Source organism: Takifugu flavidus, chromosome 5 (assembly GCF_003711565.1).
Source record: "Takifugu flavidus isolate HTHZ2018 chromosome 5, ASM371156v2, whole genome shotgun sequence".
NCBI lineage: Eukaryota > Metazoa > Chordata > Actinopteri > Tetraodontiformes > Tetraodontidae > Takifugu > Takifugu flavidus.
Window position 1 is genome coordinate 513,444 of NC_079524.1, and position 14,422 is coordinate 527,865.

Genomic DNA, 14,422 nt, shown 5'->3' on the forward strand with positions numbered 1-14,422 from the left:
GGAAATTAGCTCATTGGTGCCGAAGGAACCACCTGGCGACCGCGTCTCAACCAAGCCGACCTCAGTCCAGGTAACGCCGGGCCAGTGGCGCGTGGTGGTGGGAAGCTCGCGCACGGCGTGTGATCGCCTAATTAAGCCGTCATGTAGAGGGCAGATCCCGGGCAGATCCGGGCAGATCCCCGGCAGATCCCGGTAATCTCGCAGCATAGATGATTCCTCCTCCATTTTACAGTAAACTGGGCTCCATCCAGTCGCTGGGGTCTGTGGAGATTTTGGACTATTTTGGGATAATATGGGAATATAATAGCTTCCTCTGTGTAATTTAGCCGCTCCACTATCATTTTAATGTCCCCACATTCAGCCGATGGAGCCAAATTAGAAGGAGCTTTAACCCTTTACTCCCAACCGACTGAAGCAAATTCTTTACATGCCTTGAATTCCATCATTTATTACTATTAACCTGATATTGGCCTCATTAAAACATCGCGAGGGGTTTCATCCGATTCAAATGTCTTTTAGCACAGAATTATTAACAAAGTACACACATGCACACTTTCCCAGCTAAACTGTGCTAGAGAATGTACGTTCAGCCATAGAATGGCCCAGGTCAAGGCCCCTAACCCCTAACCCTGGCCCAGGTCAAGGCCCCTAACCCTGGGCCAGGTCAAGGCCCCTAACCCCTAACCCTGGCCCAGGTCAAGGCCCCTAACCCCTAACCCTGGCCCAGGTCAAGGCCCCTAACCCTAACCCTGGCCCAGGTCAAGGCCCCTAACCCTGGCCCAGGTCAAGGCCCCTAACCCCTAACCCTGGCCCAGGGTTAGGGTTAGGGTCAGGGTTAGGGCTAGGGTCAGGGTTAGGGTTAGGGTCAGGGTTAGGGCTAGGGTCAGGGCTAGGGTTAGGGTTAGGGTCAGGGTCAGGGTCAGGGCTAGGGTCAGGGTTAGGGCTAGGGCTAGGGTCAGGGTTAGGGTTAGGGTCAGGGCTAGGGGGCTAGGGTCAGGGCTAGGTTAGGGTTAGGGTCAGGGCTAGGGCTAGGGTCAGGGTTAGGGTTAGGGTCAGGGCTAGGGCTAGGGTCAGGGTCAGGGTTAGGGTTAGGGTTAGAAGCTAATGCGCGGATCCGTGAGTCCCCTGAAACCTGCTCTGGACTCAGAGGATGCTGAGCAGCTTTTAGTTCAATGTTCACCACTTGGTGAATTGTTTGAATAATCATGTTATTTACAATAAGAGGCATTCAGCTTTGTCCCTTTATTCTGCTGACTACATATTTTGGTTGTATTTCATCATAAAATATGAGCAAATCAACGTCAATAATCATGTTGCTGCTGGAACAGGACCAAGAGATGGTCCCCACCTTTATCTCCAGTAGAATACAGCCCTGAAGGAGCGCTCAAAGACATGAAGCCAGTGTTGCTAGGGCGGTGCAGCAGCTCCGGGGGGTCCACGTCGCTCCTCAGCACCTCCAACACCACAGCCGTGGTCTGTGGAGGCTGCAGAAGGAAAGACGCACTTTAATGTCCACATCCAGCGAGAACTAGTGTAAACATGAGATATTATTATATGATGGGGGGGCATCATTGTTGTTCCTTTAGCCTTGATGAGCTTTTGCTTCTACCTGCTGGAGAACATCTGATCAGGAGCATGTGTAGGTTCGGTGTGGCATTAATTACCCCATTAATTACCCCATGAAGAGCCATGGGGCTGTTTCCTCCTGCTCTGCTGCGTTCTTGTGTAAATTGGGCCTTTAAGAAAAGGAAGTTGATAAGTTAAACAGGAAGCTCCTGGTTGTACATGTTCCACAGCCAGGAAGTGGCCTCAGCTGCAGGTTGGGCTGCGTCTTATTTCGAAGCGAAGCTTCCAGAGGTTCTTCCCTCCTGGAATAGAGCTGCTGACACTCACCCAGAGTTCCCTGCACGTGATCACATGGGATCACGTGGGATCACATGTGATCAGCCGGTTGTGAGGCTGGAGTCAGCTGACTGGAACCAAACGCAAACTTCTGAATGAAAGAGCGCCGTTCCACGTGGCCGCGCCTCGCCGCCGTCAGGTGACACATTTTACCTCCGTTAACGGCTTCATTCCAGCCAACAGCAGTGTGAGCGTGTAGCATGTAGCATGTAGCGGAACTGGGCTCACATGAGAGGGAACCTTTCTTTAGTAACAAAGAAGGGAATTCTTCTGGGAACACCAGCCTGGCGCGACCCAGACGAGCCTGATGTGACCCGGGCCAGCCTGATGGGATCTTCCTGGTGTTCCGTCATCAGATGATCGGGCCGATTGTTTCCTGCGCGGCCTCGTTACACGTACAAAAACCCGTTTATATCTTCAGATTTCAGATCACAATCAGGATTTCAGGTCCTGCAGGTGCCTCTGCTGTAGTGGCCCCATCAACCAGTACGACCAGTAACACCACTAATGCTGCTGGGCGGTGATCATGGGTGATGATCATGGGTGATCATGGGTGATCATGGCTGGTCCTCAGTGATCACTAGTGACCCCTTGTGATGAGAGGCCCCCACAGGTATGCACACCTTCCTGAGCCCTGCTGGGACCCTCGCTCTGCCCTATATGACGACCACTTTTGGGGGATTTTGCTGAGTCAAGCGACGGCCGTCGGTCCTGATTGTAGAGCAGCTCTTCTTCCTGGTGCCGACGCGGCCCTGAGGGAGCGGCGCGGGGCCGGGGGAGCGGCGCGGCCCCGAGGGAGCGCCATTCAGGGGTGTGGCTGTGGGCGGCGTGCTCACATCCTGCAGGACGTCCTCCTCTGACGCTTCCAGCTCAAACAAAAGCATTCGCTGGATCACTTACGTTTGTTTAAAGGATCTAACAGCTGGTGATGAGTGTGATTGCATCACTCTTCAGAAGGTAGTCACTATTAATCACTATTAATCACTATTAATCACTATTAATGACTATTAATCACTGTTAATCACTATTAATCACCGTTGATCACTATTAATCACCGTTGATCACTATTAATCACCGTTGATCACTATTAATGACTGTTAATGACTGTTAATCACTCTTAAAGGGCGGGCGGTAACAATAGTGCCTAAACTTTTACACCCACTTTCCCTTGGGGAAAAATGAAGGTGCAAATAAGACATTCCAGAGGTGGGATGATTAGTTATAGTTATAGTTATATATATAATATAGTTATAAAAAAGGATTAGTTAGTGCAAACAGGCCAACCCTGGGTTATTGGTCCTACATCAAGAGTTGGTTAGAGTTGATAGAAAGGTCCTGGTTTAGGGTTAGGGTTCTGTGTGAGGGTCCTGGTTTAGGGTTAGGGTTCTGTGTGAGGGTCCTGGTTTAGGGCTAGGGTTAGGGTTCTGTGTGAGGGTTTTGGTTTAGGGTTCTGTGTGAGGGTCCTGGTTTAGGGTTCTGTGTGAGGGTCCTGGTTTAGGGTTCTGTGTGAGGGTCCTGGTTTAGGGTTAGGGTTCTGTGTGAGGGTCCTGGTTTAGGGCTAGGGCTAGGGTCCTGGTTTAGGGCTAGGGCTAGGGTCCTGGTTTAGGGCTAGGGCTAGGGTCCTGGTGTCTCCTTAGTGCTGCTTGTGCTTCCTGCTGGGTGGTTTCTATGGTTGAACCGAATTGGAACGTTTGCTCTGCTAAACCTGCTCTTCAGCTCGGTCTGCTGCCTCCAGCCTGGAGAGCTCAGCCAGGAGCACGAGGACGCTCCCTTCACCTGCGCTCACACTGGCCCCGATGATTCATCCATTGCATAACTCAGCTGCTTTTCACACTCACACAACCTCCATTTTGTACTCGGGCGTGCACGGCCTGGTTGGAGAGTGTGTCACGTGCACTGCTGCTGCCACATGACCAGTACTCAAGCAGCAGAAGAATGTTCAGAGGGAACACGCTGGCTAACACGCTGGCTAACACGCTGGCTAGCACGCTGGCTAACACGCTGGCTAACGTCTGATCCGCTTCTTGTTATTGACTCTTTGAGTTCCAGCCCATCATTTTCTTTTCCCCCTGAAGGAAGCGACTCAGCAGGAGATCCTCATAGCCTAATATTGAGTGGTAGCCGAATATTGAGCGGTAGCCGAATATTGAGTGGTAGCCGAATATTGAGTGGTAGCCGAATATTGAGTGGTAGCCTAGCAACGGATTTCCAATAAACACTGTGTCTCTAACACGCTGGTCAGCCAGCAGCATTTGCACCTTAACGTTTGTCGCAGCTCCGTAACAGCAGCACGTAAACACTGAGGAGTTCAGGCGTCTGTGGCGAGGAGGCGGGGAAGCGGACCTCGCCTGGCCGTCTGTGGCGAGGAGGCGGACCTCGCCTGGCCGTCTGTGGCGTGGAGGCGGACCTCGCCTGGCCGTCTGTGGCGAGGAGGCGGACTCGCCTGGCCGTCTGTGGCGAGGAGGCGGACCTCGCCTGGCCGTCTGTGGCGGGGAGGCGGATCTCGCCTGGGGCCAAGAGTTAGGGTCATGGATTAGTTACCACAGCTAACCCTGCTGGTCACTCGTGGACATGGTAACTTCTGCTGCTGGTTCATGAAATACTAAATATTTAACTTTTTAGCAAAGCTAAATCTTGGAGCAACTTTTGTGAAACTGCGTCACCAAAAATGGGTTTGGAACCAAAGACAGTGAACTTGTAAATGGGTCGTGCTCATAAAGGTGAAAGGTCACACCTGCCAGGTCACATCAGTGATGCCTTGATCACGTACAGCCCACCTGGACCAGGGGCCAGCTCAAGAAGATCCACCCCCCACAAAAATGCAAAACTAATTCTTTTCAAACGTACTGAGGATTCTTTGTGTGCGATGTCTGTCTTCATCATCTCTCAATATTCGTTTACGTCCCAACTGATCCGTGTCCCCGGGACATTGTGAATAATCCAGCAGGAACGACCATCGACCATCATCTCTTGAGGTTTGGAATTGAAGCTCCATGCTAACAGCTAGCATGCTAACTGCATCCCGCCGAGGTGCTGTTAGCATGCGTCTCCAGATGGAGGCAGCATAACGCGGGGGCGAAGGCGAGGTGAACCCCCCTGCTCAGTAGCGGGGGGGTGTCGAAGTCTAAATGTTTCAGGACGACAGTGACTTCCTGTTTCCCTAATGATCATCCAGCGTTGACGAGCGGGTCCAAGCTGTTAATTACTGTGTTGCAGGTGGGAGCTCAGGTGGGAGCTCAGGTAGGAGCTCAGGTAGGAGCTCAGGTAGGAGCTGCAGGTGGGAGCTCAGGTAGGAGCTGCAGGTGGGAGCTCAGGTAGGAGCTGCAGGTGGGAGCTCAGGTGGGAGCTGCAGGTGGGAGCTCAGGTAGGAGCTCAGGTAGGAGCTGCAGGTGTGAGCTCAGGTGTGAGCTCAGGTGGGAGCTCAGGTAGGAGCTGCAGGTGGGAGCTCAGGTAGGAGCTCAGGTAGGAGCTCAGGTGGGAGCTGCAGGTGGGAGCTCAGGTAGGAGCTCAGGTAGGAGCTGCAGGTGGGAGCTCAGGTAGGAGCTCAGGTAGGAGCTGCAGGTGGGAGCTCAGGTAGGAGCTCAGGTAGGAGCTGCAGGTGGGAGCTCAGGTAGGAGCTCAGGTAGGAGCTCAGGTGGGAGCTCAGGTAGGAGCTCAGGTAGGAGCTGCAGGTGGGAGCTCAGGTAGGAGCTGCAGGTGGGAGCTCAGGTAGGAGCTGCAGGTGGGAGCTCAGGTGGGAGCTCAGGTGGGAGCTCAGGTGGGAGCTCAGGTAGGAGCTGCAGGTGGGAGCTCAGGTGGGAGCTCAGGTGGGAGCTGCAGGTGGGAGCTGCAGGTGGGAGCTCAGGTGGGAGCTCAGGTGGGAGCTGCAGGTGGGAGCTGCAGTGACGATGATTAAGTTGCTCTGATCAGGGTCAGGGTCAGGACCTCCTCCCATAATGATCAGTCCAGGTGAGCCCATGAGCCCCACAGGTGACGCTCGGTGCTTCTGCCTCCGCAGCTACGGCGTCCGGCCTGAGAGCGTGATCGTGTACGGCCAGAGCATCGGGACCGTGCCCTCGGTGGACCTGGCGTCTCGCTACGAGAGCGCCGCCGTCATCCTCCACTCGCCCCTCACCTCCGGCATGAGGGTGGCGTTCCCCGACACCAAGAAGACCTACTGCTTCGACGCCTTCCCCAAGTAAGTGACAGTGGGGGGGGTTAGGGTGACCCTCCCTCCCTCCCTCCCTCCTCTCTCTCCCTCCCTCCCTCCCTCCTTCAGCGCCCTCTGCTGGTGAGATGGCCACACTACAGTTAATGACTTCCTCTTTAGCCCCACACGGTTAATTGCTCCTCTCTTCCTCCGCAGCATCGATAAGATTTCGAAGGTGACGTCGCCGGTCCTGGTCATTCACGGCACGGAGGACGAGGTCATCGACTTCTCTCACGGCTTGGCTCTGTACGAGCGCTGTCAGCGCCCGGTGGAGCCTCTCTGGGTGGAAGGGGCTGGACACAATGACGTGGAGCTCTATGGACAGTACCTGGAGAGGCTCAAGCAGTTTGTTGCTCATGAGCTGGTCAACTTGTAGTGAAGGTGGTTAAACAAGGTTACCATGGAAGGGGAGAATCTGTCTGCTCCTGCTGTCCAGCCTCCATCCCAGGCCTGTTTGGACCCACGTGCTGCAACTGTGAACTGAACAACCATGATTTTTTTTTTTTTTTTTTGCTGCGTTGAGAGTGGCACTTTGAGATCAGTAGATGATGATTACGCAGACAACATGCAGTAGATGTGGGGGTGTGTGAGATGTTTGCTGCCTTGGACCACTGTGGGGAACTCTGGACCGGACCAGACTCTCACTAAACTGATCTCATTCTGACTTTGTGGTCAGGTTAAATCATGTACACACACTCACACACTCACACTCACACACACACACACACACACACACACACACACACACACACACACACACCACACACACACACACTGATGAACTCACTAACTGACGTATAAACAGGTCAGTCTTGCCAAATATTTAGTCTAATATTATAGCAACACACTAATTTCTCCATCACCAGATGAGTTGTTCCAAAGCTTCATCTGTTCTCTGTTCCCTTTTGGAACGGCCCAGTTTACAGCCAACACCAGGGGGGTCCAGAGCTGAGTTCTTGCAGCATAGAATCACGTTTTGGTACTGAACCACCAGAATTGCTGCTCTCGTCAATGATCTTAGAAACCAGAACTATTCTGTCAAAAGCAGCATCCCGATTACTGACGCTTGTTTTTCTTTGTCTCTCCATGGGTTCCGTATGTTGTTATCAATACAATACAAAAATCAAAGTTTTCCTTTTTCTTTTTGAAATATCAAAAGTTCAACAGCTTTTGTCCGAAATAAATTAGATTCCAAGTTTGAGCCCAACGGTGAGGTTCTGAACGTAGCTTCCCTGGATGTTGCATGGAGGCTCATTTAGATTCTCATTATTTTCATAATTTAGTCAGTCATGTGTCAAAAGAGCTTCTGTGCAACTCTGTTCCCCGATGAAGTTGTAAATGTCAGAAAACCTCAAATTTAAAGTGAGATTTCTTTCTTTTACATTGGACAGTTCATTTTGAACCTTTAACTGGCGCTAAACCTTTTCTTTTGCTTCCTGCTCTCATTACATGTCAAAGTGCTCCTCTCCTTTGTGTTCATGGCCTGTGTCACGGAAACGTCTCCTTTGCTCTTATTTTGGTGCATATGCGTGTCATCACTTCCTATGTGACTCTTATTCTCTTAAAATGAGTCAAATGCTGTCAGTTAATGACGAAGTCAGTGGGTGCTACTGGAAACCTCACGTCCTAATAACTGGTGAATAAAGAGCAAATTGGACCAAGATTCAAACACGGTTTGATTTCTCAAAGGGGGGAAATGCTTTTTATTTGTTTCACACCATTTTGGTTTCCGTCATTTTGTAAATAGCATTTAAACAGGAAATGTTATTTTTCTTTTTTCTTTTCCAGGCTTTTTGTCATTTCACGACTCAGACTTTTGATATGTATCTGATATATTATCATTTGGGCTTTTTCAGACCTTTGTACTGGTCATTTGATTTGATTAGATACGTTTTGTATGGCATATTTCAATGACAGGAATAGATATGTAAACAATGCTAATATAGTCATTCCTACACGGCTTGTGAAAATAAAATAGTATTTGACAAGCAACCCAGTTTCTCCTGTCATTTTGTGATGGGGGGGGGGGGTAGATTGGAGGGTAATAAATGTCCCTTGTCCGCCAGGGGGCAGCGTTTGGAGACTCGGTCCCTCCCCTTATCGCGGCCGGAAACGACCAATTCACGGCCATCCCGGAAACGAGACTTGGTTGCAGCAAAATAATTATTTTAATCACAAAGGTCTTGAAATGGCTTTATTTTACATTTACGCGCGCAGATAAACTCTATCTTCGAAACGCAAACCAGTTGCTTTTACAGAGCAGTACATGTATCACCGAACAATAAAATCCAATAATGAAATAATAAAGAATATGTTGGCAATATGTTTAGGTTGTACCGGCATGTAGCGTAATTTATTACTCTAATTCACACGCTATGTGTAATTTATTATCCATCCATCCATCCTCTACCCTTATCCGGGGTCGGGTCGCGGGGGCAGCAGCCTAAGCAGAGGGGCCCAGACTTCCCTCTCCCCAGCTACTTCTTCCAGCTCATCCGGAGGGATCCCCAGGCGTTCCCAGGCCAGTCGAGAGACATAGTCTCTCCAACGTGTCCTGGGTCTTCCCGGGGGTCTCCTACCGGAGGGACATGCCCTGAACACCTCACCAGGGAGGCGTCCAGGGGGCATCCTGACTAGGTGCCCAAGCCACCCCATCTGGCTCCTCTCAACGCGGAGGAGCAGCGGCTCTACTCCGAGCTCCTCCCGGATGGCAGCGCTTCTCCCCCTCTCTAGGGGAGAGCCCAGCCACCCTACGGAGGAAGCTCATTTCAGCCGCCTGTACCCGTGATCTTGTTCTTTCGGTCATTACCCAAAGGTCATGGCCATAGGTGAGGGTAGGAACGAAGATCGACCGATAAATCTTTTCCCCCCTACGGACCGGTGCAGAGTCCGCATTACTGCGGACGCCGCATCGATCCGCCTGTCGATCTCCCGCTCCATTCTTCCCTCACTCGTGAACAAGACCCCGAGGTACTCCTCCACTTGGGGCAGGATCTCCTCCTTTACCCGGAGAAGGCACTCCACCTTTTTCCGGTTGAGAACCATGGCCTCGGATTTGGAGGTGCTGATTCTCATCCCAGCCGCTTCACATGCGGCGGCGACCCGATCCAGTGTTAGTTGGAGGTCACGGGCTGATGACGCCAACAGGACCACATCATCCGCAAAAAGCAGAGATGCGATCCTGAGGTCACCAAACCGGATCCCCTCAACACCACGACTGCACCTAGAAATTCTGTCCATAAAAGTTATGAACAGAATCGGTGACACAGGGCAGCCCTGGCAGAGACCAACCCTCACTGGAAACGAGTTCGACTTACTGCCAGCAATTCGGACCAAACTCTGGCACCGATCGTACAGGGAGCGGACGGCCCGTATCAGGGGGCCCGACACCCCACACTCTCGGAGAACCCCCCACAGGACCCCCCGAGGGACACGGTCGAATGCCTTCTCCAAGTCCACAAAACACATGTGGACTGGTTGGGCAAACTCCCATGCACCCTCGAAGACCCTGCTGAGGATGTAGAGCTGGTCCACTGTTCCACGCCCAGGACGAAAACCACATTGCTCCTCCTGAATCCGAGGTTTGACTATCCGGCGGACCCTCCTCTCCAGTACCCCTGAATAGACCTTACCAGGGAGGCTGAGGAGTGTGATCCCCCTATAGTTGGAACACACCCTCCGGTCCCCCTTCTTAAAAAGAGGGACTACCACCCCGGTCTGCCAATCCAGCGGCACTGCCCCCGATGTCCACGTGATGTTGCAGAGTCGAGTCAACCACGACAGCCCTACAACATCCAGAGCCCTAAGGAACTCCGGGCGGATCTCATCCACCCCCGGGGCCTTGCCACCGAGGAGTTTTTTGACTACCTCGGCAACTTCAGCCCCGGAGATATGAGAGCCCATCTCCAGGTCCCCAGGCCCTACTTCCTCACTGGAAGGCGTGTTGGTGGGATTGAGGAGGTCCTCGAAGTATTCCTTCCACCGATCCACAACATCCCGAGTTGAGGTCAGCAGCACACCATCACCACTATACACATTGTTGACAGTGCACTGCTTCCCCTTCCTCAGACGCCGTATAGTGGACAGAACCTTTTCGAAGCCGTCCGAAAGTCGTTCTCCATGGCCTCACCGAACTCTTCCCACGCCCGGGTCTTTGCAACGGCCGTAGCTGCACTTTGCTTAGCCTGCCGGTACCCATCTGCTGCCTCAGGAGTCCCACAGGCCAGTAAGGCCCGATACGACTCCTTCTTCAGCTTGACGGCATCCCTCACCGCTGGTGTCCACCAGCGGGTTCGGGTATTGCCACCATGACAGGCACCAACCACCTTGCGGCCACAGCACCGGTCAGCCGCCTCAACAATGGAGGCACGGAACATGGTCCACTCGGACTCAATGTCCCCCGCCTCCCCCGGGACATGTTCAAAGCTCTCCTGGAGGGGTGAGTTGAAGCTCCTTCTGACAGGGGACTCTGCCAGGCGTTCCCAGCAGACCCTCACAACACGTTTGGGCCTGCCAGGTCTGTCCGGCATCCTTCCCCACCATCGGAGCCAGCTCACCACCAGGTGGTGATCAGTTGACAGCTCCGCCCCTCTCTTCACCTGAGTGTCCAGAACATGCGGCCGCAAATCTGATGACACAACCACAAAGTCGATCATTGATCTGCGGCCTAAGGCGTCCTGGTGCCAAGTGCACATGTGGACACCTTTATGTCTGAACAAGGTGTTTGTTATGGACAATCTGAGATGAGCACAGAAGTCCAATAACAAAACACCACTCAGGTTCAGATCAGGGGGGCCGTTCTTCCCAATCACACCTCTCCAGGTCACACTGTCATTGCCAACGTGAGCATTGAAGTCACCCAGGAGGACGAGGGAGCCCCCAGAAGGGGCACTCTCCAGCACTCCCTCTAAGGACTCCAAAAAGGGTGGATACGCTGAACTGCTGTTTGGACCATAGGCACAAACAACAGTCAGGATCCGTCCCCCCACCCGAAGGCGAAGGGAGGCTGCCCTCTCATCCACCGGGGTAAACTCCAATACACAGGCACTGAGATGGGGAGCAACCAGAATTGCCACCCCTGCTCGTCGCCTCTCACCATCGGCAACTCCAGAGTGGTAGAGAGTCCAACCCCTCTCAAGAAGACTGGTTCCAGAGCCCTTGCCGTGCGTCGAGGTGAGGCCAACTATATCTAGTCGGAACTTCTCAACCTCGCGCACCAGCTCAGGCTCCTTTACCACCAGAGAGGTGACATTCCATGTCCCTAGAGCCAGTTTATGCAGCCGGGGATCAGACCGCCAAGGTCCCTGCCTCCGGCTGCTACCCAAAACACAATGCACCCAACCCCCTTGGCCCCTCCTACAGGTGGTGAGCCCACGGGAAGGGGGTCCCATGTTGCCTCTTCGGGCTGTGCCCGGCCGGACTCCATGGGCAGAGGTCCGGCCACCAGGCGCTCGCCAACGTGCCCCACCCCCAGGCCTGGCTCCAGGAGGGGGCCCCGGTGACCCGCATCCGGGCAAGGGAAACGTAGGACCAATGCTGTTCTTCATCATAAGGGGGTCTGGGCTACGCTTCGTCTGGTCCCTCACCTAGGACCTGTTTGCCATGGGTGGCCCTACCAGGGGCATATAGCCCCAGACAACGGAGCTCCTGGGATCATTGGGACACGCAAACCCCTCCACCACGATAAGGTGGTAGCCCAGGGAGGGGGTGTAATTTATTAGCATTAATTTATTTTACTGATTTAACTTTGGTTACGGTTAGTCATATCACTTTTTTCCTCAAACCATAATAGATAGGTACAGAACAAATATCCTTATATTTAAAATAAAACAAACCTACAAGGATAAGCACAGACTCACATATTTATATATGTGGATCTCATTTATATCGCCAAAATATAAACTGTACACAACAACGCATTCGCGTCCTCGCTCAACCTTTGGACCGAGTTTAATCTTTCCGACAGCCTGAACACATCACCACTTCCTGTCTGCCAAGCCCCGCCTACCTAGCTTCCTGCCGGTGGTCCGGAGTGCGGAGGGCTGAGCGACGGACGCGCGACTGCCCAGCGGCAGCAAAACCACCATGTGAAGGAAAAGCGTATAAAAGGGAGACCGAACGCGAACCAGGGAGGGCCGGACCGTCCCCACGAGCCTGGACACCAGCCCCGCTACCAGCACCCGGCGAAGCGTGAAGGGACAGAGCGGGAGAGGAGCAGCCCGAGCCGCGGGGGTAGAGCAGCCCGAGCCGCGGTAGGAGAGCAGCCCGAGCCGCGGTAGGAGAGCAGCCCGAGCCGCGGGGGTAGAGCAGCCCGAGCCGCGGGGGCAGAGCAGCCAGAGCCGCGGTAGGAGAGCAGCCCGAGCCGCGGGGGCAGAGCAGCCCGAGCCGCGGTAGGAGAGCAGCCCGAGCCGCGGGGGTAGAGCAGCCCGAGCCGCGGGGGCAGAGCAGCCCGAGCCGCGGGGGCAGAGCAGCCCGAGCCGCGGGGGTAGAGCAGCCCGAGCCGCGGGGGTAGAGCAGCCCGAGCCGCGGTAGGAGAGCAGCCCGAGCCGCGGGGGCAGAGCAGCCCGAGCCGCGGGGGCAGAGCAGCCCGAGCCGCGGGGGTAGGGCAGCCCGAGCCGCGGGGGTAGAGCAGCCCGAGCCGCGGGGGCAGAGCAGCCAGAGCCGCGGGGGCAGAGCAGCCCGAGCCGCGGGGGTAGAGCAGCCCGAGCCGCGGTGGGTGTCGCTCCGTGCGCGCCTGTCAGCCGCGGGGGGTCGAGCTGGTGGAGTCACCGGCCACCAATGCCGTCACATTGGTCGGGGTTGTTGCGGTGGTCCAGGTTAAGGGTCTATTTTCTAAGGTCTAAGCTTCTATTTTCAGACCCTTTTGAGATATTGTGAACATTACTTCTTACAGGACCATGTTTCCACGTGTCGCTACTAAGGTGGAATTCCACGCGCCTTTGATAAACACAGGATCTAAAGACCATGAATGCTTTTGCTGTCATTCTTCTTCTTCTTCTTCTACCTTGATGCTGTTGAGAAACGTATTGATGCGTTTAATCTAGTGGAGTCGCTCCACATTAAACAAAGGAATATGTGTTTGAGGTCTGTGAACAGTCTAAAATGCGGGACAGATCTGCTTTGACTTCCCTTTTAACCAGCAACATCTGTTTGAAATTCAAGTTGTGACCTTGGGAAGTGTGAAAATGATGGGATTGTTCAGTGATCAGGAAATGTGCGAGTGATGAGTGGTGCAGGGAGCGGATTCGCCCTGAGGTGATGAGTCTTCCTGGTCTGGCAGGTCTTTTTTACGGCGTGGCCCCTTTCATGGCGAGGAATGTGAATAAAACCCCGCAGAGATGGGCGTGAAGACGAGGAGCGTCCCCCGCCGCCGGGGGCTGGCACAGCCCGTGAGGAGGAGATCCAAGAGGTTGTTGGAGCGTCAGCAGAACCAGCAGCGCCGGGACCTTTGCTGGCGCCGCCGCCAACGGGACCGTTCGGTTCCCACAAATAAGCGACTCCTTGATTGTGTGGATGCACTCGAGTCAAAGCTTCTTTGATCAGTTTCACTTAATTGAAATGAGTGAATTAGGACTTTATTCTGCCGAATGAAGACTGTGATGTAGTTAAAAGACTTGTTGTCCTTTTGCACCTTTTACAACCCCAAAAAGGACAAAAGCTGTGTTGTGGGCCATGGACATGGGTCGGATGGCTTTGGTCTGCTGATGAACGCTGTTGGTGCTGCCTGAGGGACGACTGCCGTCCTCATGGTTTCATCCCTCAGACCCGAGCAGCTCTGAGGTGGCAGCAGAGCGACCGGCTGGTGTGTGGCTCCATCCCAGGCTGGTGTGTGGCTCCATCCCAGGCTGGTGTGTGGCTCCATCCCAGGCTGGTGTGTGGCTCCATCCCAGGCTGGTGTGTGGCTCCATCCCAGGCTGGTGTGTAGCTCCATCCCAGGCTGGTGTGTGGCTCCATCCCAGGCTGGTGTGTGACTCCATCCCAGGCTGGTGTGTGGCTCCATCCCAGGCTGGTGTGCGGCTCCATCCCAGGCTGGTGTGCGGCTCCATCCCATTACGGAGCAGCGGGCGCCTCCCTGGTGTCACTGGGACCGGCTGTGGTGCTGCTCTGCTCTGAGGGATGAAACCATGAAGAGTCGTCCCCCAGGCAGCACTGACAGTCAGCATTATGGGATGTGATGGAGTTCCTGGGCTGTGAACCTCCCCCTGAGCAGCGCCCCTCTGTCCTCTGTCCTCTGTCCTTGTGACTTGCTGTGTTTGACCCAGTTTTGGACAAATCTCACGTCTTTCACCTCTTTTTCCTCTTCCTCCCCGTTGAACGCTCCGGTCAGTTCAG

The 14,422-nt window shown here is 54.0% G+C and overlaps 2 protein-coding genes across 3 annotated transcripts in view; both read left to right on the forward strand.

Annotated features, from left to right (window-relative positions):
• The first annotated feature begins 2,815 nt into the window (after positions 1-2,815).
• Positions 2,816-8,083, forward strand: LOC130526039 (alpha/beta hydrolase domain-containing protein 17B). Of its 2 annotated transcripts, XM_057033391.1 has the most exons (3): positions 2,816-2,859; positions 5,900-6,079; positions 6,248-8,083. In XM_057033391.1, the coding sequence occupies exons 1-3, from the start codon at positions 2,831-2,833 to the stop codon at positions 6,465-6,467; spliced, it is 429 nt and encodes a 142-aa protein (XP_056889371.1). In that variant the 5' UTR covers positions 2,816-2,830; the 3' UTR covers positions 6,468-8,083. The 2 variants fall into 2 exon arrangements, with proteins under 2 accessions (XP_056889371.1, XP_056889370.1); XM_057033390.1 differs by lacking the exon at positions 2,816-2,859 and having other exon boundaries at positions 5,738-6,079.
• A 4,018-nt stretch (positions 8,084-12,101) lies between these two features.
• Positions 12,102-14,422, forward strand: part of cemip2 (cell migration inducing hyaluronidase 2) — a 20,984-nt gene continuing 18,663 nt past the window's right edge. The window contains 1 exon segment of the mRNA XM_057033383.1: positions 12,102-12,365. The gene's annotated coding sequence lies outside the window, so the exon portion shown is untranslated.

Excerpts from the sequence above, each read along its gene's own strand:
- LOC130526039 (XM_057033390.1), top strand. The coding sequence starts at position 5,838 with ATGATCAGTCCAGGTGAGCCCATGAGCCCCACAGGTGACGCTCGGTGC. Across the intron at positions 6,080-6,247 it reads TGCTTCGACGCCTTCCCCAA|CATCGATAAGATTTCGAAGG; the intron begins GTAAGTGACAGT and ends CTTCCTCCGCAG.